This window comes from Leopardus geoffroyi, chromosome A3 (assembly GCF_018350155.1).
Source record: "Leopardus geoffroyi isolate Oge1 chromosome A3, O.geoffroyi_Oge1_pat1.0, whole genome shotgun sequence".
Lineage (NCBI taxonomy): Eukaryota > Metazoa > Chordata > Mammalia > Carnivora > Felidae > Leopardus > Leopardus geoffroyi.
Window position 1 is genome coordinate 100,620,967 of NC_059336.1, and position 27,048 is coordinate 100,648,014.

A 27,048-nucleotide genomic window follows, 5' to 3' on the forward strand; every position below is an offset into this window, starting at 1 on the left:
GTCCTGAGGCAGGTTCTGTACTCTCCAGCCTGCCAGAGACCTCCCGGCCTTCTTCACTGGCCTGTTTCCTGCTGAGCCCTGCAACCATTTGAGTTTGCACGGCATGATCTAGGGTCCGCTGGTGAGTCAAAAGTGCTTCGCTGGCTCTTGCTGGCCTACCCCAGCCCCAATGTGTCTACCATCCTACTCCTGGGTACTCAGTGTGGTAGCCTGTGCTTTTCAAGTGTCCAGCACTAACTTGCACTTGAGAAAGAAAGAATGTTCATTCTCCCTACCAGAAGGGAACCAGAATTTCTCTGTAAGAAGTTGCAGGTAACCCCAGCTTAGAATTGGGGTTTAAAAGCAGCATGCTATCAGTATACTGCTCATTATTACACAGACTAGAAATGTATTAGGAACAACATTATGCTGCCTGGAACATCATGTCAAAAACCAACACCATGTGCTAGTCTGACCTTACAGTGGTACCCTGTGATGGGGCTCCCTCCTCCTTCCGGTACCTATACTTCCATGTCTTAAAGCCTCCAAACCCAAGACGTCAAGACTCATCAACCAGAGAGAAGGCAAGTTTTCACGGAGTGGTGCGTGGTTAATGCAATCACACCCACAGGCCAGATTAGCAGTGAGGTTTCCAAATTAGGCTACAGGGCCTGCTGTTTTCCCAAACACTGCCCTTGAAGGATCCATTTAGAGAAATGCAGCCAATCTCCAGGAGTCCTACAGCCTGGAGCACTCAAGGGCAATGACAAAGTCAAACAACAAATGCGGCCTGAGTGCTAACCTCGTTTCCATGAAGTGCAGGATGTCCTCAGGTCTCAGGCACTTCTCCTGCTGGTAATGTGCACGTGGCAGGAACTGAAACCGCAACTGATACACCTGAAACTTGTCCCGTTTTTCTCCAATACAGAAGGATTCCTGGACATCAATTTTCTCCAACACCTTGAACCAGAGGGACAGACAGAACCTAACTTGCCTGAGTCCCAGGGGACTGTGCATGACAGTCATGGTTTTGGGAAATCCAAGGGTTTAGGGGGAGAGGGGGAGGGACCACAGGCCCAAACCCCAAAGGAACCCCACTGAGTTCTGCCAGTGTGAATCCTCGGGGGACAGGTGCCCACGGCTGGTGGGTCATCTCCAGAGGATGGCCCAAGGCTGCAGGGAGCGGACTCCAGCGGGGCTAGTAAGTTACCGCAGAAAGCATTTTTATTTTTAAGGCATGCGAAAAAGCTATAAACTGATGGATTACTTCTAAAGCTTACTGGTTCATCCCTCCCTGCTCAGCACCTGGCAGAGAAAGCTTCTCCCTCATTCATGGGAGTCTGAACCCGGGGTCTCAATGGTCAGCAAATCTGTTCTTCAGAGATGGAAGATGCAGGAAAATGCCTCCACCCACTCTTAGCCAGGTCCAAGAGACCATTACCTCCCCTAAGCACACTCTGGTGAGCTGCTTCTTCAGGCTTTTCACTCTCTTCAGTGCTTTCTTGGTGTTGAACACGGGCACGCTCATCATGGGCGTCTTGATGTTGGCACTGGCCACCATGAGAATCTCCCTCAACCTGTCACAGAACATGGGCACATCTAATCGTAAGAGGTACCCAGATTCCCTATTTTTGCGAGGCCTTTCTTATCAAGATATTACGGCTCTTCTGGGATCTGAGAAGCCTTGGGATATTGCAAGGAAGTACGCTGGATCAGAAAGTCCCAGCTCTGGCCCAGTGAGTGACAGCAAGTGACCCTCCTATCAATTTTCTCCATAGGAGCACGGGCTCCTCAAGGACAGGCTAGTATTATTCGTTTCCTATCACCTGTGCCTTATATACAGTGGGTGCTTACTAAGAGCTTATGGAACAAATGAGAGATGCAAGGATGATAAAGTTATCACCTATAGTGCTCCTACTGGATGCAGGCACCATGATGCTCCTGGCCTTGCCCCTGAGTTGTCAGCCCACATGGTCCAACTGCATGGTGGGCCCTGGCCTCCGCCCTTCCACAGGTCAAAGATCCTGAGGTTAGGGAAGCTGAGAAACCCCAGTCTCTCTGCTAAAAAGTGGCAAGGTCAGGCATTCAATGCAAGTGAGTCTCCCACTCCTTCCTCTTGTCCAGTGGCCATTACCCTACAGATGTGTACATGTACTGGAAGGGCCACTGTGGGTTACATTCTAGGTGATTGGTGCCCCCAGAGTTAGGCAGCCAAGTGCACGTGGCTTGTTAACAACCTCTGCTCCGGAGTCCCGACCCCAGAAGTGTAGCTTCACAAGTGTCCCAGGTCACGGATACAGGAGTTAGCAGAGGGATAAAGAGAGATTCCAAGAGGCTTGGGCACTGATCCAACCATAGAAACCAGTTGGGCTCCAGGAAGTCCAACTCTAATCGCCATTTTGGATAAGACGCTCCCTGCCCCGCCCCCCACTGAATGACTTCCTCCCCGGGAGTGGGCTTAGGAAAGATCCCACGCTATGCACCCATGTAGCCCCGTACCTCGGAATGCCCAGAGTGACATTCATCTCGCCTCTGCCAGCAAAGTGGAAAGTGTTCAGGGTCATCTGTGTAGAGGGCTCCCCAATGCTCTGGGCAGCCAGTAGGCCCACGGCCTCACCCGGATCACATAGTGAGCGCTGCCACTTGAGCTGCAGCAGGGTCCTCAGCCTGGAATGGGGTAGAGAGGGGGGCACAGCTAGGAGCACAGACACCACCTGTCTGTCTGTTAGGAGCTGTCAACACCACCCAAAGCCAGGGTGCATGGAGTATTAGCTCTCCCTCTTTCTGGGCTTGTTTTCCCTAGGCAAATGATCCTCCTAATCCTTCAAATCCTGCTAGTGACCCTGGGATGTCCTAAATTATGCAGTACAGATCTCAGCTGGGTGGCTGAAGTGCTAGACATCCATGCTCGGACCGTTCGTGTTTGCTCCGAGAACACCAAGTTCCCACTCTGCACCAGTTACCGTGAGTCCCCAAAGCAGTGAGTATTTCTGAGCTCGCTCTTCACGTTTTCCTTTGATTCTTTTCTCCCCACCTCCCCCTGTATGAACTAGGAAGGTGTTCACTGAACTATTATGGGTGTATGGGGTAGGGGAAGAAGGGGGGGATTGCTATCTTATTTGGTGCAAATGACTCCAGGCCACATGGGAAGTGCGCACGCTATACAGTTTTGTGATGTATTAACCATTCTTCCTTTTAGAACAGTCACAGGAACATTGTATTTCCCCAGCACATGGAACCAGGAAGGGCTTGACACAGGAAGACTAACTGGACGTACATGTGAATGTAGAAAAAGTAGTAACGCTACATTTCAAAGCAAGTTCCTTTTAAAAGTGAGACTTCCCTCTAATCCGCCATGTCGTCTCTCCCAGTTACTTCAAACCAGTGAGGTCTGAGTACCTATCAGTCTTCCTGACAGAAAAGAACCTTCACATACCTCCAGAACTTTAGAGATTCATCCAGAGCTTGCTGCCTGCTAACAGGTCCCCTGTGAATGCCACTGAGGCGGAATCACCCCCCCCATCTTGGTCCTGCAAACCCAAATGATGCCCCCCCCTCCAGGGTTCATCTCTCCCCACTCCCAATACGGCACTGCCCGTTCTTCTGAAGGTACACAGCCAGTGTCCTGAGCTGCAGGGAGAAGGGTGAAGGGGACAGGGCATCAGGGTCTCACTCTTTCAGGGAAAGCCCTGCCGGCAGCTGTGATAACCCAGCATAATTTATTCTGACCGGGCCTCTCTGAGGCCTGACTAGAGAAGTCACATTAAAGGGCAGAGAGAGAGCCCTGCTCCTCCCCTCTGGTTCCTCCACTCATGCATTTGCCTTTGCTCATTTGCCTTTACCGATTCCCCACTTCCACCTGCAGGCCCACTCCTGGACTCGGCTAGTCTCCCCGAGCAGCCAGGCCAGGGCCTACACCTTGGAGGTCTTCCAGCTTTGCCGGCCAGGCTCGGCAAGCTGAGTGCAAAGGATCCCCTGACAACCGTTCCAATACCAACCTTGCAGCAGGCCTCCCTGGGGGTGCTTCTGATGTTGTAACCTGATGTGGCTCGGGGCTGGTACCTGCCTAGCTTCCCACCTGCCTAGACCACAGGGTTGGTTTGTTTGTCTATTTATTTATTTATTGGTGAACGAGTCTAAGCTGACGACTGCACATGCTCCTTCTTTCTTAAGACTTCTGAATCCAAGGCTCAAAGGAGTATTAGAGTAAATCAGATCCAACCCCTCATGAAAGGCTGAGCCATAGGGTCACAGGGCAGAGAATGATTTGCCTTGGGTCAGAGTTAGAAGCTGCTGAATGGCGAGCAGATTCCCTGACTTTCAATTAGCCATGGCCACCACACCAAACTCAAGAGAGAGTCATTTCTGCAAGCTTCCACCCAGGAGAGCATTTTTCTCTGTCCTGGGCCAGGCAGGGGTGTCCATTCCTGCCTATTTGCCCTTGCCTGTCTTGGAGCCCTCTGGGCCTGCAAGGTGTCCTTTCTATTTTACTTCCCTCCCTCCTCCTGGAGGCTCGAACTCAGGAGGCTGCCCTCCCTTCCAGAGTAGGTAAGGAAGGAGCCCGAGACATAGACTCTCCCTCTGCACGTGCCCTATGACAAATCAGTGCCATTACCTGTCAAGAGAAAGCTCTGATTTCTCATAACTCTTCTCTGCTTGAGATGCCCACTCGAGACTATAGTCATCCACCTTTTTTTCAAATGTTTCCGACACTGATGCAAAGTAGATGTCTGGGCGCCAGACGGACAGACTGGGGTCTGGACAAGGAGCCGCCTTCTTCTGGTATTTCCTTCGACTCTGCTCATCTAACTCACCCCACATTCTCAATATCTGAAAGGAAGGAAAGGCCTCAGCCACGTGGGGAGAAACCAGGAATGGGCCTATGTTTCCTGGGACATCCAGTGGGATAAGGAGGATCAAAGGCACTGGCTCCAAATGAGAGTAGGGGAAGGAGACAGAACCAGATGACAATGAGAAATCCACCCCAACATTTAGAACAGGGATAAAACAGAATCCATCCTGGCATGCACGAGCCCGACCATGACTCTCCAAGGTCTTCATCCCAGCCCACTGGAACACAGGCAGGGTGACCAGGAAAGTTACTGTCCAAACCGGAATTTTTTTAGAGTAGAATGGGGAACTATCATTAATAATGTTAGGTTGAAAGGCAAAGCCAGGACCATCCTAGGGCAAACCAGGACACGGCTGTCCTCTTTCAGGCTTTCACACACTTGATGCCCCAAAGCTACCCCAGAGCAACTGCTTCAAAGTGTTCCCCTGCCTCCTGGCTCCCAGCTGTGTTTGACTAATGGGAGGCTCCAGCAGCAGAAGGGAATGTGGGAGGAGAGCAATGCTGGGCATTTATCCCCCACCCTCTCTAAGGGGCCTCTGAGTAGACCATGCCTTCCTACTGCCCACAGCTACCCTCTCCACTCCTGGTGGCTACTCTCCCTGTTCCTGCCCACCTGGGGTGGTGAGCACCCAAGTTACCAGCCCCAATCGGTTTCCCCAAACCCGGCCCACACCCTTGTGAAGAGTACCCTCCTTCAGTTCCTATTTGAGGGCCATTTGTTTCCTAACAGTGAAGAAAGCCATATTACACAATTATACCTTCTATTAAGAAAACAACCCATTTCTTCAATCCCTGAGGCCTATATGCTCCAGGCACCGGGGACACAGTCACCCCCCCAAGTCACCTGGTGAGTCCCAGGGCTGCGGCCATTCTGGTTCCCACCCTCAAGGCTCAAGGCTTTCACTGCTGCCTGAATCTTCTGTGAATAATTCAAGAAGGCACCATTTCTCAGCATGGTGTTGGGATGCCTGCTTTGCCATTTTTTGATGGCTCTGAAGTGGCGGAGAGCTTTTTGGGGATCTGCTCTGGATAAAACTTCATGGAGATGCTTCGATTTCATTATCACCTAAACAAACAGACAAACAAACCACAGACATAAGACCAAAGAGATAAGGGCATGACACAGGGCCAGGTCATACAACTTCACAGGCCCAAGACGTGTGGAGGCTTCACAACGCCTCTCATAGGTGCTGAGCACCTGCTGCTAAACAGGGCCCTCACTGTGTATCCTGGACTTGGGAGCTGGTGGTTCAGGAGCTACAGGGATAACAGGGGACATCCCAGCATGTTCAGAGCCCCTGCAGAACCCAGGGGAGTTTCTAGGGAGAAAGGAGGAGAGAAAGTGATAGACAAAGCTGTGGGACAGGCACCAGGAGAGAAAGGAGCTGGCACCGGAGTGCAACCTTCAACACTGCCATCTGCTGCATGACCACGGGCAGGTCCCAGTGGTTTCAGTATCGGACTGCAAAATAGGTGACTACTCAGTTAATGGTGATGGTCATTCTTGGAGTGGCAAGGCATGGTATGAAGATCACCAGCCTGTGTGTCAGACACGCCTGGGTCCAGACACTGGCCCTGCCACACAGCAGCTAGTCACTTCAGCTCCAATACGCCTGGTCTCGGCTGTAAAATGGACAAGAATACCTACTTCCCCAGGTTGTGGTGAGGATAAAAGCACACGCTGCCCACAGTGCACTTTAACTTAGGGCCCAGCACGTGGCAAATGCCCCCAGATGGTAGCTGTTGTTCCAGAGGTACACGTGTCTTTCTGCTATCTCATGTGATGAAAGTCCCCTGAGGGGCTATGAAAATGTCAAATGTTTTAAGGCATTGACTGGTGCTTTGTAAACCTTTTCCCACTCTGCTTTTCAACAGCCACCTCACTGCATGGCAAAGCTCAGGGTGCAAGGCCCACCATGCAGCTCCGGGCCCCACCACCTCCAGGCACCAGGTCTGGTCAGGCCAACTACCTCATAGTTGCTGGCGAGGAAGGGGAACTGCTTGGGCTGCAGGAACTGTGTCTTGGGGATGTCCAGGCCGTCCTCCCCATACAGGAACTGTACCACGCTGCCGTCGCTGTCGCGGACTGTCAGATCATACTGGACGACCAGCCCCTCCAAGTGCTTGATGATGCACCTGCAAGGAGACCAGGGCAGTGGACGGTGGAAAGGGCAGCTGGGCAAGGCTCCGATGCCCCAGGCTCTGTGCTACAGCAGCTCCTGACCAGAGAGCTTCCTGATAGTTTTCTGGGAGGAGGAAGTTGCAGCTGCGTGCGCGAGAGGCTAGCTGCCATTGCTTGGCCCTGGCTCCCATATCTGGCCCCAGCAGCCGGGACTGCTGCCTGCCTTTCACTCCCCTGCACTGAAGAGCTCCCCAAGGACCAGCATCAGTAGGTCCATAAGGCAGGTAAGGCAGGAGGGCTTGCTACCCACCCAATGCCTCTCCAGTGTGGTTAGTCCAGATATTTTCCAGGGAAACTAAGGACACATTAGGAACTAAATGCTGATGTGCTAACCCTAACCTGGTGCCCTTTTTCCTCAATGCTCCCAGTAGTCAGCTGTCTCCCTCAACCTCTCTTCCTACCACTTGGTACTGGCTCCTTAGCTTACCTCTGGCCACTCTGCCCCTGTCTCTTCCTGCCACCTTAACAGGAGATTTTCTAGGAGCCACTGTTCCCTTAAGCTCCAAGGACAGAATTCAGTGTCAGTCACCACTGTCTTCTTGGCATCCAGCCCAGGGCCTGGTGAGGTTAGTGCTGAGCACCACTTCCCCTCTGTTGAAAATGCTGCAGGTGCTGCCTGGAGCCCTCTGCTCTGCTCTCCTTGCCCGCAGGGCCCTGCTCTCAGCACCAGCAACGGCCCCACAAGGCTGTGCGTCCAGGCCTCTTCTGACCATCAGGCCTTGTCTTTAAAGGTCCACGGGACACGGCTGCTTGAATAACCTCCTGCTGACTCCTCACGCCACACATACTTTCTTTCTCTTCTCTGTCAACTGTGTCTCTGAGCTGCCACTCAGGCCTGAAAACTCAACTAGGTTTATCTGCTGCCTCTCTGCTTCCTCCTGTGTTTCAGCCAGCTGCTCTGTCTTCACAACGGCTTCTTCCTTTCCATGGCCACTCTTGGGGCGCAGCCTTCTGACGTCCGGCTAGAACTCCACCATAGCTGGGCTGGCCTCCTCCGATCCATCCTGTCTGAAGCCCTGCACGGGACCTCCCCACCACACCCCTCCACTGGCAGATGGAGCTCGCGGAGGCTTATGTACTTTACTCCGATGGTGGCTGCTCCTCTGTTCCAACAAAGACCCTCCACATCTTCCCCCCAGCATTATCTAATTGGCCTCAGGGACTCCTACCCCACACAAGGATCCCCTCACCCCAGACTTATTTGATCATTTGTTTTCTAGCTTTTTCTATGTTATACACGTATTGTTGAACGATTTAAGAAATGGGAAGTGGGGCGTAACCCCTGCTCACGGAAGGAAATGGCCGTGTGATCCATGCCCGAGAGGGGAACTCGCCCAGCGGTGCTGAATGCCGGCTCTCCACATGGTGCCACCAGCTCGGCAGATGGCTTCCTTGCTGCCCCACCACCCAGGGTTGTCCACCCCAAACCCACCCTTCCCTTTCCTGGCCCAACCCCATGGGCTGCAGCCTTGGCAGTCAAGGGGGAGGGGACCATAGTAAGGAGTGCAGCTTTGGGGAATCTGGAACATAGCAGCAGGAGAGAGGACAAGGCTGGAGCAGAGACAGGAACACCTCTGAGGGCAGGATAAAAGGAGTTCTGCCTCCCTGTGGGGTAGTCACCCGAGTTCCCAGAGAACAGGACTTAGAGCCAGGCCTGAGGGGGTGGGGGGGAATAGTGTGCGTCCGCAGAACACAGGGGCCCTCCGTATAAACCTCTGAGCTCACTCTCTACCAATCTTTTAGAAGGGGAAGCTTATCTGCATTTTCTGTCCCAGGCCACCCATGGCCATTTTTAAAAAGTTTTTTCACCCAAAGGGACTATAAGTGAACCATCACCGACAATGTGAAAGATGACAACGTGGAGGTGACTAGTCCTGGGACACAGACCCCATCTAATAGGGGCAGAGCAGGTGCTTTTTACCTTTGGAGATAGCCGGAGCGGCTGGTTTTCACGGCGGTGTCCACCAGACCCTCTCGCCCTGCCATGCAGTGAAAGAAGAACTCCTGTGGGAGATGCGGGGCCGGGCCCCAGAGGTGGCCGTGAGGAAGGATGCTTCCTGAAGGGTGGTGCAGGCCAACACCACCACCGGCAGCCTAGTCAGATCTCCTGTGGCTCTCGGCCCGGACAGGTCCGATGGCCCCAGTGGCTTCTACCCTCTCCCGTGGCTTACCTTTTGCGCTACCTTGCCAGGAGCTCCACCTGCACCCATGCATTCCACCCTCAGTATTTTATCCCACACCGCACACCCCACTTTCCAAATGGAAATGGCACTTGGGCTTTATCACTCTTCCATTCGGTCCACATCCCTGAATTCTGCTTCCAACAGTGTTATCAGAGGTACACAGTCTTTTCCAAACGTTTTAACTAACTCACCACAAGAAATACACTTATGATAGTGATCAGCAAACATGGACATACAGATAGAAAACTCAAAGGAAAACTTTAGGAAACTGTCCTATCCCTTACTTGGATGTTTTCTTCACTACCTTGTTCTGTTTTATTATAAAGAAATGATAGTCACTATCTATTACAGTGATTTCATGATTCACTAAGGGGTCACAACCAGAGTTTAAAAAGTTCTGGTCCGTATCATCTCTCCTCCATCCTTTGTCAGAGGCCATGGGTGGTCACTGGAGAACCCATGTGGGACTGATGAGCCCTTGGAGCAGTTGGTGGCCTTGAAACGAAAGGCCGGTCCTCTTCACGACCTGGATTTAGTTGTCTGATCTTGCAGAGATGAACTAACCAAGGAACAAAAGGTACTAACATTCAAAAAGCCATTTCTGACAAGTGTGAGGAGAAAACCTTTTCTTAGGGGAGAAGTCTGTTGCTGACCAAGAACTAGACATTTGCCACAGCTAGTCAATTTTCCCACCGTGAAGGAGGAGCCATGGGAGGTACTCTTGGTGGGGGCGGAGTGTGAAATAAATCTCTGTGATGTTCCTTTTGGCAACAGAGGGCACCCTGGTGAGGGGCATCCCCTCTCTAGCTGCCTTCAAAGTAGGGAAGACAGCATAGAGAGGGCATATGGCAGGAAAAGGCGGACCTAGGATCGGTCTTACCCATCTTTTCATTTTTCAGCAAACACTTAGCACTCATGATGTTCCAGGTGCTGTGAAAGCTCTGGTGTTATAATGCTGAACATGACAGGGTGGCATCCTTACTGTCCCTGTGGGCCACAGGGTCTAGTGAGAAAGCAACAAATGGCTTGGCGTTTATTACTCGATTGTCCTTGCTCCAAGTTGTTGGTAGAGGTCACAAGCCTCCTACCACTGAGCCTAGCAATGAGAAGAGGCAAGAGGAAAAACCAAAATACATACAGGAGGCTTGATACCAGTTAGGAATCTGCCAGTGACGAAGCCGCCAGCCCTGGGGGTGAATTCATAAGGCTCAAAGCAGGGCAGTGACTTGCCAGATGCCATCAGGGGGGGTCTCCGACCTTCCAATTCAATCTGGCCCAGCAGGCATGAGATCTGGAGGAAAGGAAACCCAAAGGAGAGATCCACACATGTGTTAATGCTGCTTCCTAGCAGAGGGAGGGAGGGCTTGCTCTCGGAAAAAAGCTGCGTGAAAACTGGATTTTGAAGGCCAAACTAGATTTTCCAACTAACCAAAGGCGCTCATGTTTCAAGAAGAGAACTGCGCATTCCTATTGCTGACTGATCAAGATTTTAGTATTTGGGGTCACTTGTAAATGGGCGGTGTTTGCAAAAGAAGACATGTCTCAGAACCATTTGGTGTTATACCCAGAAGGGACCTAAGGGCCTTAATGGAGAAACTGAGGCCCACGAGAAAAAGTAACTTATTGTAATCCTTAGACTCTAAGGACAAAAGAAAATAAAACCACCTATTAATATTCTTGGTGGGGGGGTGGGGAGGAGGGCAATGTGTCTGGATTTCACTCTAGTCAAGGGACTTGCTGAGGCCTTCAGCCTTTTAAACCCATTCCTACACTGCTCTACACTGTCATCAGACTTTGAAAAGAAATGTTAACATTTGCAAACATGCTACAAAAGTACTGCAGGACCCCGAGGAGGTAACGGGCCTCAAATTAAGGGTAAAGAAACCTCTAGGACAGTGCTTACAATATACTAAAAAATGAAGAAAGCAGACCATGACAAGACCTCAGATAAGACTGATTACACACACGCACACATTTATATCTGTGTTTGTTTCTAACACTGATGTGCTAACGGTACTAATTTCTATATGCTTTTATATTTTTTAGTACTTGCCACGTTTTATATGGCACATGGACCCTTTTAAAATCAGAAAGAAATCTGAAAATTGCCTCCTGCGATCACCCCATCCCTCTGGCAAACCAGCCAGTCTGCCTTTGCTCACACCTGCATGGTGTTTACAGTTGAACCTTTGGCTCCAGATTGCACCATCATCTGCAAGTTGTTCTCTGGGAACTGTCTGTGCAGGCCAAATGGCATGCATGCCTGCAGATTAAATAAAGACATCAAGTCAGTGACTTCACTCCCATCTGAAATCCCAAATCACAAGGTAAACCTGGGATGCGGAAGCAATAAATTCAGACTATTTATCTACAGATAAGGGCCAAATCCCACTCAAGGTAAGAAGTCTCATTTGGCAACCATCCTTTTTGCTAGAACTCCTAGATACAAGTCTAATGATGAGGGTCCTCACGTGCTGCACCCTCCCGACACCCTCTGCCAAGAAGCTCAAGGCTCTTGCCACTGGCAAATGGGGATAAAAAGGGAGAACTAGAGGGGCCAGCATATCCAGTTGGTGAGTCTAAAAAGGAGCTGGCTAAGAAGAAAATTTGAGGTGATACCCTTGTGGATCTGCCCAGCAGAGCACAGCCTCAGTTCCTGCACACTTGGCAGTGAGGACCAATGCCCGTGACACACTCACATTTACCAACATGCTGCCCTAGTACCACGTGGGAGTCTGGCCTTGGCTCCAGGGCCAGCAGACATGAGCAAAACCCTCTAGGTGGAGCCTGAGGAGGCGCTGGGAGGGGCTCAGAGTCTATTTAAGCTTCTACTAGGATTGCAGAGACCCAGACCCACATAGGAGAGATGGGGCGGGGGGAGTGGGGGGTGTGCAGTGGGAAGAGAGTTGCTGGTGGGACAAGAAGCGATTCTGAGGTGCTTCTGAGACCACACCCCAGCATTCTTAGTCAAGCCTGGAAGCTGGGCCTCCAGATTCTCGGAGCGGTGCTGGGAAGGCTCCTCCGAAGAAAACTTCTCAGGAACAGCACTTGTACCAAGAGGTCTGCATTCCTGGCAGGCTAAGGGATCCTGGAAGCCAGTTCAGAGGGCACCAGGCAAACACCGACTGTTGTTGAGCAATGGCCTTGCTTCTCCCTCTCCCCCTCGGGCTGGGCCTTGTGGTCCAGAAGGCAGGGTGAGGGCCAGGCTGGCTCCTTCAAGCTGCAGGACTGGAAGCCCCAGCTCTGAGGCAAGATGGTGGAGAGCCCCGGCTGTGGTCTTGGCCTGTGCAGGGACTTCCCTCTCCTTTCTCTGATGTAGAAGAACTGGCTTGGTGGAAAAGCAGACAGGGGCTCTGGAGAATTTCCAGAGTGCTCCCACCGTGTCAAGAGCATAGTGTAGATTAGCTCCTTAATCCTCTCAGCAACGCTGTGAGGTAAGTGTTCCTCATATCCCTCTTTCCAGGCTAGTAAACCAAGATACAGATTGCTTACATCACTTGCCTTTAAGTCACACACCAAGTACATGGCAGACAGGGTTTGAACCCAGGCTTTCACCCCCAGCCGCCATGTTAAGTGGCAATAGTATTTTTGGTCCTTCATTCTGCTCCTCCACCACAGTGGCCCCAGAGGAATTCTTCAGTCCCCATGGCTGCAGTCACCCCAAAACACAAACATTTAAAACGAAAAAGAAGTGCAAAGCATGCCCTCTCAGCATTAACCGAGTAAGAGCACAAAGCCCTTGGCTCTTCAAAATGATGAATTCTATACATCCCACCTCACATCTCACCCAGTCAGCTGTTAAAGAGCCAAAGTGCTCCACAGGGCCCTAAGTGAGAAGCAAAATGTAATTTTTTTAAAAACCAGCATTCAAAATGGTGGTGATAAGTGCACACGCTGCTGGACTAACCTTGTTAATCTCATTGTTGTAATGGTTCACTTCCTCCTTGAACTTCAGATCAATCATGTTAAAATCCCTCTGGTCTTTGCCCAGATGGGCATCCTGCCATTTCCCTCGGACCTCGTCACATGACGCAGCTTCTGGCAGGTTTAATGCAGCCCTGACAGCCTAGGATGAGAAAAGGAACACGTCACAGGCAGCAGCCAAGGGAGGAAGGTGTGGCTTTTGTTCCATGGGAGACCCGACCCTCTGCAGTAGGCTGTAGCCTCCCAGGCCCTCCTCACCCGTGGCCCGCAGTGGGTGGACTCTTCAATGACTCTGTGTCTCTTAACATCCGCCTTTGGCTTAACCAGAATGTCTTCCACGCCTGTGAAGTGAGACAGACAAACTCTCGGGGGACCGGGCCTAACTTCTCACCAGGCTGTAAGCTTGGGGAGGTCAGGGCACGGCACACGGTTTCCACAAACACAGGAAGCACCAGAATAACGATGACGATATTGACATTGTTATTAAGAAGAGATTGCCACCATCTCCTAAGTGCTTCCCAGAGGATAAGCATTCGAAGCCCCATTTTACAAATAGTCAAACTAAGGCTCAAACCTGAGCTACCTGCCCAATGTTCCATAGGCAGAAAAGTAAACCCAGGGCCAAGTCACAAACCTGTGCTCTTAGCCACCAGCTAGACTGCACTCCACTCAATACATACATGTTGAATGAATGGATGGGCTGGGGTGAAGATGAGGTTTTGGATGAAAACTGAGGAAGAAGACAGGAAGGGAAAGAACATCCTGGTTTTGATTCCCAGCAGGCACACATCACAGGGCCCACCCTGCATGGTTGTGTGTGTGTGCAGGCACACACCTGAGCCCGGGTGACAGGGCCCATCACTGCAGGCTGCTCCCGGGACGGGAGCCTGGGTCACTTCGGTAAACCTGTCATTCTGGCCCCAAAGGGCTGAGGAATTCCTCACCTTGGGCGGGACCTCCCCCTACTTCATCTTTTAACCACTTGCTGCCTGTTATCTGTCGAGCGCTACTGGGCTCAAAAGTCCCTCAGCCAAGGTCTGAATGGGAAGACAAACAATGGCTACACTGTTCAGAAGCTGAGCTAAAACAGCTGGAATTTCCAATGCAACATTCTGGAAGCTTGAGGGGCTCAGAAGAACATGTACAAGTAAGGGAGGAAAGAAAGTCCCTCTGTGAGGCAGCCGTAACCACAAAAGCGGGTCTTTCATGGGGTCAGCTCCGGGCCACTTTGCTGTCCCTTCACTGACCTCTGGCTATGAAGGCGGGAGCGGAAGGCAATGTCTCTAGCTCGCCCTTCCCTCAGAGCTGGGCCCAGCTTGGCCCTGTTCCCTTTCTGTCTCGTGGTCTCTGGGAGGCTTTTGTATCTGGGGGCTGAATTCTCTTTGTGCCATGTGCTACGCAGTGCTGTGGGCACGGCTTGTTAGGTGTGGTCCTCATCGTGAGCTGGGTGTGGCATCTTCCGCTACTTTTCATTTTTAAAGACGGGATTCCCAGCAATAAAGTGAAAACCAGGAAAAGAGCCTAAATGTCTAATTACAGGACTGGTTAAATAAACTATGGTACATCTATACAACTAGAATAATCTGTAGCCACAGACCTGAGGATGTAGGACCTGTCCAAAAGAACGTATATAAATACATTCCAAAATGGGGAGTAAAAGGTTACAAAAACTGTGTAGTGTAGGATCCCATTTTTCTCTGAATGTGTTTATATTGGAAAGTCTAGAAAGACACACATAAAATGTGTGGTTATCGCTTATGGCTTGAATGCTGGGTGACTTTCGGTCACTATCATGTCTATTTATTTCTACTCTGCCACAATGAACATGTATCATATAACCGCGCGAGCCCCACTGCAGGCAAGTGAACAGGCTCCAGCTGAGGTGGCCCATGGGCCCCACAATGGGATTCCCACCATGTCTGCACACAAGCAAGTCTGCAAAGCACAGAGTCTTACTTTAATCACCAACTAGACAATGCTAACACTCACTGTGGCTCAGGCTCAACACACAGCATGTCACGTGTTCCTCACAGGAACAAAGCAGAAGGGCTCAGACTCCACTCTGTGTCCTTGGGAGACGCACCACCCTGAGTAAGCCCAAGGCATAGACAGTAACAGCACGCTTGCTGTCTTTATCAGAGCCAACTTCCTCAAACGGTGTGTGCTCATTTCCAGGGAGGAGACAAGGGAGTTCTTCTTCCTATCTTAGGATCACCCCAGCAGGTTTGCCCCAACATGGTGTTTCCAACAGCACCGATGCCTCAGCTGTGTTGGGAAGTGTGGGCAGTTCTGACAGTAGGGAAGAAGGTGGTCTCTGGAACGTGGTGTGCCCAAGGAATTCTGGAAGGACGCTTACAGGAAAGAATGGAGGTGGGTTCGAGTGTGAAAAATCAGTGTCAGGGATAGACAACCATGAAGGCTGGGTGGAGAAAAGGACAGAATGGAAATAAGGACCAAGGAGGGTGAAGAAATGCTGGCCGTCAGGGAGTGGTGGAAAGCACCAAGAAGGAGCATGTCTGTGTCATGCTGCTGGCAGTCAAGTGAAGACACAGTTGTAGAAGGAGACTGGCCATTCCCTTGGAGGCTGCTAATAGAGTCAGGGAGACATCCCGACGGGCATGCTGGTTAGGAGAGGGAGCCGCAGGGCCAAATGCCCAGCACTCACCCAAGGTGAAACCTCTGTAGAGCTGCAGGTAGGCGGTGAAGAGGCGGGCCAGGCAGGTGAGAACCTTGCCGCTGGTCTCCCCACCATAGATCTCGTAGCAACAGTGGACCAGGCCATAGGCGGAGCTCCCGTAGTGTGCCTTGTCCAGCACCCCACAGAGCAGCTCCCCTTCTCTGATGATCACCTGTGCAGGGGACAACACCAACGCTGGAGTGGAGGTGACACCTCCTGTGTAAGCCACCCCCTCCCTTCTCCGTGTTTTATTAACCTTATTGTATATGTACCTCCACTGTAACCTGCCTCAAGTCCTTGATGGAAAGATGTAGGGTATAAACGGAACTAATATATTTTTTCTTTTAATTTAGTTTTTACTTTTGAGAGAGAGAGAGAGAGAGACAGACCGACTGTGAATGGGGAGGAGGCAGAGAGAGAGAGGGGAGACACAGAATCTGAAGCAGGCTCCAGGCTCTGAGCTGTCAGCACATAGCCTGATGTGGGGCTCGAACCCACAAACTGTGAGATCATGACCTGAGCCAAAGTCAGATGTTTAACTGACTGAGCCACCCAGGTGTCCCTAATGTATTTTTTCCAAATAAAGGAGATGAGGACATATAGACCAATATTTTTAAATTACTTTTTTCCAGAGACTATACTATATACACACACGCATGTGCAGACATTTCAGTGTTTACATGTCCTCTTACACCACAACCCTGCCCATACTGACTTGAGGTCAGGTACCCTTGTGACTACAAATGAGAGCATCCAGAGCGTAAACTTCATAACCATGACCTTGGCCTAGGTACTCCCTCCCTTGGACCCTAGAAGTAAGAACAACATAACCTTTCTAACATCTTTTAAGACTTCTGCACTTCCATAAAGTTGGGATAAAGCATTAGAAGCTAATTAAAGGAAGGACTGCTAGGTACATAATGGAGTATACATTAAGCATATGATCTATAAAAGGAAAGCAAAGTGGCAGCTTCACTTTGAAATGGAATGTCTGCTAGACCCTGTGACAAAGCACTTGTGAGCCGGGGACTTAAGGCTTGGAACTCTTTAGTGTGGGGCCACTATTGCTTGTTGCAGGAGCACTGTGCCCAGGTTCCACTGCCCTGGGCCTCCTCCCCAAGGCCTGGCTCCCGAGCCACAGAACTGGCAAGTGTGCAACCTCACAGCCGGTCGGTCTGTGATCTCGAGCCACTCAGGAGCCTCAAGGGAAAGCTCAGGCTCTGCAATTCCAAGTTTTGCAGAGTTGAGTCTGGAGGCCTTCTGCTCCTCAAGTGGGTTGTGAGGTTTATATTGAGGGTCAAATGCTAGTGATGAACTCTGACCCTTTCTTTCTAAAACTAAAAACTGACACGGACTCGGACATAAGGCCCTCTCTTATGAACCATGACGCCCACTTCTATGGGCGTGTCTCCCTTTCTCTGTCTCCATTTTAAGTCAATTTGTCTAAAACTGGGACTAGATGTCTCTAACCCACACAGCTAGGCAGCCAGACCTGGGACTCGCACATTGAGTCAGGGTTAAAGCCGGGAACAGGCCGAGGAGACTCCTGCACCCAGGCTTTGCCGCTGATCTTCGCCTTTCCCGATAAGCTCAGTGGGATGTGGTCCTCTGGGATTATGTTTATGAGCAGCGTTGACACAACCTGGAGAGAAAAAGAAGATAATGCTGATTGTGGGGAGAAAAGGTGAGGAGCTCCCTTTTAGGACCTCCTGTCCCTATGCACCTTGAAAAGCCAGACAACTCCATTCTGATGATCTGTAGGCGGAGCAAGAAAAACAGACACTTCCACTTCTGTAGGACAAATTGATCTCAGTTCTTTTTCACTCACATGGCTTAGGAGGGGGCTTAGGAACAGGAACAAACATACACCTTTAAGAACGTCAATGGGATTATTTCCTAAAATGATTCTTGAAGTGAACAATCTTCTAGACCTGAGGATTAAGTCCCTGAATAGACCAAAGCAAGGAGAAGAAACAAATTTCTGTGGGGTCATAGCAGAGAAAGATTTGAGTATATGGTTTAAAAAAAAAAAAAAAAGTAAAAAAAAATAAACACAACAACAGCAGTGGAGGTGCAGCTGCCGTCTCCCAGAGGACAGGCCCAGGACTGAGGCAAAGGTCAAAGAACGCTCTTCAAAGGCATCCTTCTCTCATCTTCAGGCCACATCAAAATAGACGATTATTACGTGCAGTCATTACATATAGTCAATAACATCCTCCCACAGAACAGCTTTGACTTTCTGGCGGGTGCCAAGGAAGGAAAGGATACAGAGAAAGAATGGAGAGCTCTCCTTCCGAAGAGATTCACACAGGAGGCTGAGGCATCTGACTGAGAAGCTTCAGGGATGAGTGCTCCAGTGTCTGGTCCACCACTGACTGGTCATGTACTGTGGGGCAAAATGACTATGCTCTTAGGCTGAGCACAGGTCATTTGCAGAATGGATAAAATCCACCCATTCACACAGCAATTATATATTGAGTGCTTACAATGGGCCAGGTGCTGGGAAAAGTCATGTATAAATCAGTCTGTCTTTGGTGGAACCTTCATTCCCAAAGGGGATTATCCCTGGAGGAAAATAAAACAGGGAAGGACCCCGGGTAGAGCGGGGGGGAGGAGGGAGGGAATATTTAGGATTTTAAATAAGACGGGAAGGGAAGGCCTCACTAACGAGGTAGTGAGGAAAGGAGCCATGCAGACATCAGACCATGCATTTCAGGCAGAAGGCTTTTAGTGTGAGTGTGAAGGAAACCTACTTGGGAGGTTTTGACCACAGGAGTGACATGCTCTGATTTTACTTTTAACAGGCTCACTCGTTCCAAATACATTCCTGGTCTAGACAACTGAGGCTACATAAATGCCTTAGAGAATAAGCCCCGTAAGTGGTGCTGACAAGAAGGACGAGTACTTTAGAAGCGGTCATTAAAGTTGAGTGAGGCACATCACCAGACCCACTGGTTATGTGACTAGCAACCTGATGGCTACCGCCCAATAAGCTTTTACTGGCTAACACCAGAAATAAATTCATTTGCCTGGAATTAATTACGGCTACTGAGAGGCTAGGGCACCCTTCCTTTGCCCCAGTTGGGTGCATCACAGTGGCCATCCGCTCAACAAGTGGCTGCTAACTGCAGGCTAGGAGAGGCAATTTCTCAAGCAGCTGCTCTACTGAGAACCCAAGGGAGGGCAGCAGTACCTGGGGAATACCATGACTCCAGAGGGGCCAAAAGCACGCATTCCCAAAGATGCAGCAGGCCAGAAGCAAACAGGCCAGTGCAACAGGCATGACGGCTAAGGAGGGGCTGGAAGCCATCAGCTGGCATCAACAGCTCTCTCTACGCCTGTACCAGGCCCCACAAAGTAGTGTCTTTATATGTGTACAATGGGGCCACAGTGGTTGCCTTTTAATGCATGTGCATCAGAAGTGGGAGGACAACTGGCAAGTGTGTCTTTAAAGAAGCAGACAACACGTGATCTCAGCAGAAGACGACCAGCAGGGTCATGACACACTCTCCACAAGGCTGGCACTGCCAGGAGAGGGTGAGGAAGTTAAGGCAGGAGCGTGAGGCTTCCTTGTCATGCCAACCACTAGCTGCACTAGCTGCACTTCAATCAAATCACCGTATGTAGAGCAGGGACTGCCAGGCTGGGCACAGTCAGGAAAGCAAGTCTCTGCGCGAGGTAATAGAAGCACACACATCCAACCAACTGAGGACAGGGAAACCGGACCTACCATCTCATCTATAAAGTCAAGAGGGCAGAACAAGCAAAGCATCTGACAAACTCCAACACCCTTTCATGATAAAAACACTTAACAGAATAGGAATAGAAGGGAGTGGCACTGACCTAACAAAGGGGAGGCATTTGGGGTACCTGGGTGGCTGTTAGTTAAGCATCTGACTCTTGATTTCGGCTCACGTCATGATCTCATGATTTGTGAGTTTGAGGCCCGCACTGGACTCTGAGCTGACAGTGCAGGTCCTGTTTGGGACTCTCTCTCTCTCCCTCTCTCTCTGTTCCTCCCCTCTGCTTGTGTTCTCTCTCAAAATAAATAGACTTAAAAAAATAGTAAAAGGGGAGGCATTATGAAAAACCCACAGCTAATATACTCAATAATCCAAGACTAGACACTTCCTGCTTAAGATCGAGAATAAGAAAAGATGCCTGCTCTCACCACTTCTATTCAACAATGTACTAGAGCATTGGACCTGTCTGGTACTGGCCAGGGCAACTGGGCAAGAAAAGAAATAAAAGGCATCCAGATTGGAGAGGAAGAAGCCAAACCACCTCTGTTTGCAGATGATGTGATATATATGGAAAACGCTAAATCCACAAAAAAATTATCAGAGCTAGTAAATGACTTCAAACAAAGCTGAAGGACAGACCAACATAGAAAAACTGACAACTGCTGACAGTAACAATAACAATAACACAGTAACACAGTAACACTAACAATAACAATCTGAAAATGAATTTAGTAAAGCAATTCTATTTATAAAGGCACCAAAAAATAAAATACTCAGGAATAAATTTAACCAAAGAAGTGTAATAAAAGTCATATGCTGAAAACTATAACACAATGTTGAAAGAAATTAAAGGAAATCTAAATAAATGGAAAGGCATCATGGATCAGAAGACTGTTAACATGGCAAGAGTCCCCAAATTGATCTACAGGTTTAAGGCAATCCTTACTGAAATTCCAAGTGCCAGTTTTGCATAAACGAACAAGTTAATCCTAAAGTTCATAAGGAAACGCAACAGACCCTGAATAGTCAAAACAATCTTGAAAAAAAACAAAGCTAAAAGACTCACACTTCCAGATTTTAATACAACAAAACTACAATTATTAGGACATAATAGTGGCATAAAGATAGATATGTGGATCAATGGAAGAGTCCATAAATAAACCTACACATCTACAGTTAATTAATTTTTGACAAGGGTGCTAAGAATGCTCAACAAATGGTGTCAAGACAACTGCATATCCACATGTAAAAAAAATGAAGCTGAACTCTTACCTCACACCATATACAAAAACTCAAAAGTGAATCTAAGACCTGAACATAAGGGTTAAAGCCCTGAAATTCTTAGATGGAAAAATAGCTGTAAATCTGTGTGACCTGAGATTGGGCAACAGTTTCTTAGATGTGAAACCAAAAGCACAAGCAACAGAAGAAAAAGTAGATACATTTCTCAAAATTAAAATCTTTGTATGTCAAAGGACACATTAAGAAAGTGAAAAGACAACCCACAGAATGAAAAAAAATATTTGCAACATATATATCTAATATAGATCTAACAGCTAGGATATATAAAGAACTCTTAGAATTCAATGATAAAAAGACAAACAGGTCAATCACCAAATGGGCAAAGGGCTTGAATAAACACTTCTCCAAAGATACTACAAATGGCCAGTAAGCACATGAAAAGATGTTCAGTATCATTAGTCATTAGGTAAATACAAATCAAAACCACAGCGAGATACCACTTCATACCCACTAAGATGAAACAAAGAAAGAGGAAGTAAGTGTTGGTATGAATGTGGAGCAATGAGAATGCTCATGCATTGCTGACGAAATGTAAAATGGTACAGGTGTTTTGGAGAACAGTTTGGTAGTTCCTGAAAAAAGTTAAAAATAGCATTACCATATGATCCAGCAATTCCACTCTTAGCTATACAGCCAAGAGAACTAAAAATACATATTCACACAAAAACTGGCACATGAATACACCCTGTGGCTCTATTTGTAACAGTCACAGAGGTGAATGAGCCAAAATATCCATTTGTCAACTGACAGATAAACAGAAAGAGGTATATCCATACAATGGAATATCATCCAGTCATAAAAAAGAACGGAGTACTGTTTATGCTACAATGTGAATGAATCTTGAAAATATTATATTAAGTAAAAGAAGCAAGTCACAAAAGGCCCCACGTTGTATAACATCTTTTACATGAAATGTCTGACATAGGCAAATCCATAGAGACAGAAGCGATGGTTGGGTATGAAGGAAGAATTGCCAATGATGATAACAGGTACAGGGTTTCTTTTGGTGATGATGAAAATGTTCTGGAATTAGCTAGTGGTAATTGCTGTACAACACAGCAGACAAACTAAAAGTCATTGAATTAGACTGTTTTTAACAATGGTAAATTTTGTGTTAAATATGAATTATATCTCAATAAGAAAAACAAGGGAGTCAGACAAGATGATTTTAAGCTTCCTTCTGTAATAACATCCCAGCAGTGTTTCATTTACTTTCTGGTCATAAACTATGATGCTAAGGAGAAAAGACTATCCGCAACATTCTTTTAAACTGTGAGAGGTAGCAGTATCTATGAGAATAATAATGACTTTTTTTTAGACTAAGACTGTTATTAAACTTTAAAACGTGTTTTAAAAGTTAAAAAGATTTCTTTAAAAAAGAAGTTTGTAACGTGTATTTACATTTGACACCCTTTGACTCAGCAATCACATCGCTGGGAACTCATCTAAAATACATACCAACGGGGGCTCCTGGGTGGCTCAGTCGGTTAAGCATCCGACCTCGGCTCAGGTCATGATCTCACGGCTTGTGAGTTCAGGCCCCGCATCGGGCTCTGTGCTGACAGCTCAGAGCTTGGAGCCTGCTTTGGATTCTGTGTCTGCCTCTCTCTCTCTCTCTACCCCTCCCCCCCCCCCCCAGTCTCTCAAAACTAAACATTAAAAAAATAAATAAAATAAAATACATACCAATGCAAGTCCACTAGTATAAACAGAAGTGGTGCTCACCACAGCACTAGGTAAAATCGTAAAAAAACAGATAACAATCTAAATGTCTGCCAACAGAGAGCCAGTTAAATCAACTATGGTATCTGTATCATTGGATACAACACAGAATGGGTTAAAAGGAATGAGACAGATCTACATGTACGAACACAGAATGAGACCTACAATATACCATTAAGTGAACTAAATATATCCCAAAGCAATCACAAGAAAGGTTCTGTTAACCCCTAGCACATGAAAACAGTGAAATGAATTTCTTGCCACATTCAGAGTTTGTTAGGGTGGTCCAAATTAAAAATACAGACTGCTTGAAATAATGGAATTCCCTCTGGAAGCCCTGGCGGCTCATTCAAAGTAAGCCAGCTTACAAATCAGTCAAAAAAGTTCCAGGTGCCTGGTGGTCAGGAAAACTCATACCTCAGGACCAGGATGTCATGGATAAAGAAATTTAAAATATAAGCTCAAAACTGAATGCCAGATTTAATTATGATTCATGGTTCCTCTGAGCAAGTATAATATCTCATTCTTAATTATTTTCTATGAGAGTATGTGTGGACATAGAGAATGGGGTTGGGGAGGGAGGGAATTTTTCCTTTCTCCTTTCACATTACTGATTTTTGTTTAACAACAAACTTCAGTTACTTCTATAGTTAAAAAGAATTTGAAGGACAGAGATCTAATAACTGAACTCAGCAAGGCTGCTGAATACAGGGATAATATACATAAATTATTTCTACATTGCAATCATAAACAATTAAATTTAATAAACAATAGCATCTATAATAGCAATTCCAGGAAATGGGTCTAATGATAGATATATAAGACTTACATTAATTGAAGAACATACCAGGTTCATAACTTGAAAAATTCAATACTGTAAATATGTTGATTCCCCCTTAAGTGATCCAGAGGCACAATGTAAACCCACTAAAAATCCTAGCAGGTATGTTTTTTTGTAGAAATTTATAAGCTGACTTTAAAATTTATATGGAAATACACAGGGCCAAGTATATTCAAGACAGTCTTGAAGAAGAACAAAGCTGAAGACTTTTACTATCAGAAGTCAGTATGATAAAGCTACAATAACTAAGATAGTGTGGTACTGGTACAATGGACTCAAACAAATTAATGGAACTGAACAGAATCCAGGAACAGACCCACATGTATATGACTAGTTGATTTATGACAGGAGATACTAAAGAGCAGTGGGAAAATGTTGGTCTTTACAACAAATGATGTTGTATCAACTGGACAGCCATATGGGGAAAAAAGGAATCCCCTACCTTATATCACACACACCCATAAATATCAACTTCATGCAGACAATTAAACCTAAGACCTAGTGTGAAGGTAAAACAATAAACACTCGACAATAACACAGGAGAATACCATTGTACCTTCAGGGCAAGCATACTTATACAGGAATAGTCATAAAAGGCAAATGCTGGTGAGTTATATTAATGAAAGAGCTCCGATCATTAGAAAACAACATTAGGTTAAAAGATAAAGGTTTGGCAATGGACTAACTCAAGAATATATACAAAAAACTTTTACCTACTAGTAAGAAAATGGCATAGAATATAAAACAAGCAAAAGACTTGAACAGGCACTTCACAAAAGATGATACCCTAATAGCCAATAAGCATATGAAGAGGTGCTCAAGCTCACTTGTCATTAAGAAAATGTAAATTAAAACCACAATAAGGTGCCACTACAAACCCATCTGAATGGCTAAAATTAAATAGAAATAAACAAAATGGGACAATAATACCAAGTTCTGCTGAGGCCAAGGAGCAACCAGAATTCTCATGCCCTGTGCTGTTCTTCCAGGTTGCTGTTTATTAATAAATCTATTAATACTGAACATAGATCTTATGACTCAGCAGTTTGATTCCTTGGTATTTAGTCACCAAAATACACACACACACACACACACATATGTTCAACAAAAAATATATACAAGAATGTTATTGTAGCCCTTTTTATAATAGCCAAATGAAGACAAGCCACATGTCCATCAACAGTAAAATGGATAAACATATGATAGTGTAATCACATAATGGAATACCATACAACACTGAAAATGAACTATTGCTATATGTGATATCATGAGTGACTTACACAGAGATATGATCTACCAAAGGATGCTACTTATATAAAGTTCAAGAAAAGACAAAACTTACCTTTAGTGTTAGAAGTAGGTCAGTGGCTATCTTTGGGGAGGGGTAAAAACTGACAGGGGTCTGGAAGGGAGTGCTGGCTGAGAGTCTACTTTCTGATCTGGGTGACACTTTACAAAGTTATATTCACTTTGCAAACACTCACTGAGCTATATACACTTGAGATCTGCAATGACAGTCAAATCCGTTTTCTTCATATGTCCTTTCAACAAATGTTGAGAGACCTCAGATTCTTAAACGGAAAGAGAAGCACTTAACAGGCTGCATGAAATGCCCTGGAGAAAGAGCCTAAGACTTCATTTTCTGAGGCAGTACAAATAAACCGCCTAAGCTAAGCTCCTTATCTCCTGATTCTGAACATGACTTTTCTCTGCAGAATCAGACTGAGCCACTAACAAATTCTGGTGCAGGGTAGTCACTCTCCTCTTTTACACCTATTTGCAAAGAAATAACAGCCCATTGGAACCTCACAAGAAACACTGAAAAATCTCAACTGTGACAAATAAAACCAGGGCCTACTTTCTAGTTTTCTTTAGTTAAAACGTAATAATCTTAGCTCAGAAACATTATAAAATGAAAAAGAAATTATTCCTAACATGAACCAAATTATTCTATCATTTTGATCTTTTTATGCAACACGTTTTCTCATACACATGCTTAATACAGTTGCAAATGTGACTGCATAGAATCCCGTCGTCTACTTCTCCCGACATCGTGTCAGAAAACTACCCAGCCTGCTACATGGTCTTTTAAAACCACTCTTTTAAACAACTACATAATATCTTAACAAATGGATGTTCCACAATTTACCGAGCACCAATGTTAAGTATCCAGGTTTTTCTAATTTTCCACCATGGCACACCATGGTGTATAATGGACTATTTTTTTTTCAAGTAGCTTTTTCTACATTTCAGATTATTTCCTTTGGCTGGCTTCCCAGATTGAAGGGAATCAATGTATTTATGGCTCTAGATACATATTCTTTGTGTACTATTTAGTTCTATTTTGAAACTGCTTACGTTTCCCCAAAATTCTAATGAATTCTGGACACTTCATGACTTAAAATATAATCCCTCACTTCCAAGATAACTTGAGATGGCTTACAAAAGAAAGACATAGAAATAATAAAAATAATATCAATGTAAATAATAAAGTAGACAAATACATATAGCAAACTATACCAAGGGTCAGCAAACTATAGCCTATAGGCCTAATCTGGTCTACTACCTGTTTTTGTAAATAAAGTTAATCAGATCACAGCCATGCTCATTCATTTACGTGTTGTGTATGGCTGCTTTCAAGTTACCATGGCAGAGCTGAGTTGTTGCCCTACTTGCAACAGAGAATGTATGACCTGCAAAGCCTAAAATATTCACTATCTGGCTTTCATAGAAAAAGCATACCACTCCTTGAACTACACTATCCATACTTATGGATTTTAATCTTAAATTGCAAAATTCCCCATCCATTCTGTTAAACCGACTTCCATTTCTGGCCAGGATAGGGCAACAGTGACCTGAGGACTCTTCCACTAAAAACAACAATAAAAGCAGACATGAATATGAAACAGTGGTTTTCAAGACAATGGACACCAGGCAATGAAGGACAGTGATCAGGAAAGATACAGCAGACTTGAACGATGTACTAACTGAACCTAACTGACATTTTTGGAGCACACCATTCAAGAGCAGATCATAGATTATTATTTTTTTTAATGTTTATTTATTTTGAGAGAGAGCAGAGAAGGAGCAGAGAGAGGTGAGAGAGAGAATCCAAAACAGGCTCCATGCTGTCAGCATAGAGCCTGATACAGGGTCTGAACCCACAAACCATGAGATCATGACCTGGGTGAAACCAAGAGTTGGACGCTTAACCAACTAGCTACCCAGGTGTCCCAGATTATACATTATTTTTAAGGGCACACAGAATATTTACCAAGATACACCATAGTAAACATAATCTCATACACAAATGTCAATAAATTTAAAAGGATTCCAGTCACCCAATGTATGTTCTCTTGCCACAGTGGAATTAGATTGGAAATCCATAACAGATTAACTGGAAAATCTCTAAATATGTGGACACTAGATAATGGACTTCTAATTAACTCATGAGTCCAAAAGAAGCCAAAAGGAAAATTAGAAACTATTTTGAAATGAAAGAAAATACAACATAATAACTTATATGATGCTACTTAAGCAGAATTTAAGGGGAAAATTTATATCTAAAATGCCTACACACACAAAAAAAGGGAAAAAGGCCCCCATCAAATGATTTCACCTTTAACCTCAAATGATGAGAACA

At 46.6% G+C, this 27,048-nt stretch overlaps 1 protein-coding gene across 1 annotated transcript in view; it reads right to left on the minus strand.

The window, feature by feature from the left end:
- The window catches only part of POLR1A (RNA polymerase I subunit A), a 75,410-nt gene that overhangs the window by 11,076 nt on the left and 37,286 nt on the right, over positions 1-27,048 (minus strand). The window contains exons 15-27 of the mRNA XM_045446739.1: positions 17,290-17,439; positions 15,786-15,969; positions 13,379-13,461; positions 13,104-13,262; positions 11,361-11,459; positions 10,335-10,487; positions 8,935-9,017; positions 6,802-6,967; positions 5,676-5,897; positions 4,595-4,809; positions 2,479-2,646; positions 1,421-1,556; positions 782-939 (exon numbers count right to left, since the gene is read on the minus strand). Coding sequence (XP_045302695.1) covers positions 782-939; positions 1,421-1,556; positions 2,479-2,646; positions 4,595-4,809; positions 5,676-5,897; positions 6,802-6,967; positions 8,935-9,017; positions 10,335-10,487; positions 11,361-11,459; positions 13,104-13,262; positions 13,379-13,461; positions 15,786-15,969; positions 17,290-17,439 — 1,976 coding nt within the window. The remainder of the gene's footprint in view (positions 1-781; positions 940-1,420; positions 1,557-2,478; positions 2,647-4,594; positions 4,810-5,675; positions 5,898-6,801; positions 6,968-8,934; positions 9,018-10,334; positions 10,488-11,360; positions 11,460-13,103; positions 13,263-13,378; positions 13,462-15,785; positions 15,970-17,289; positions 17,440-27,048) is intronic.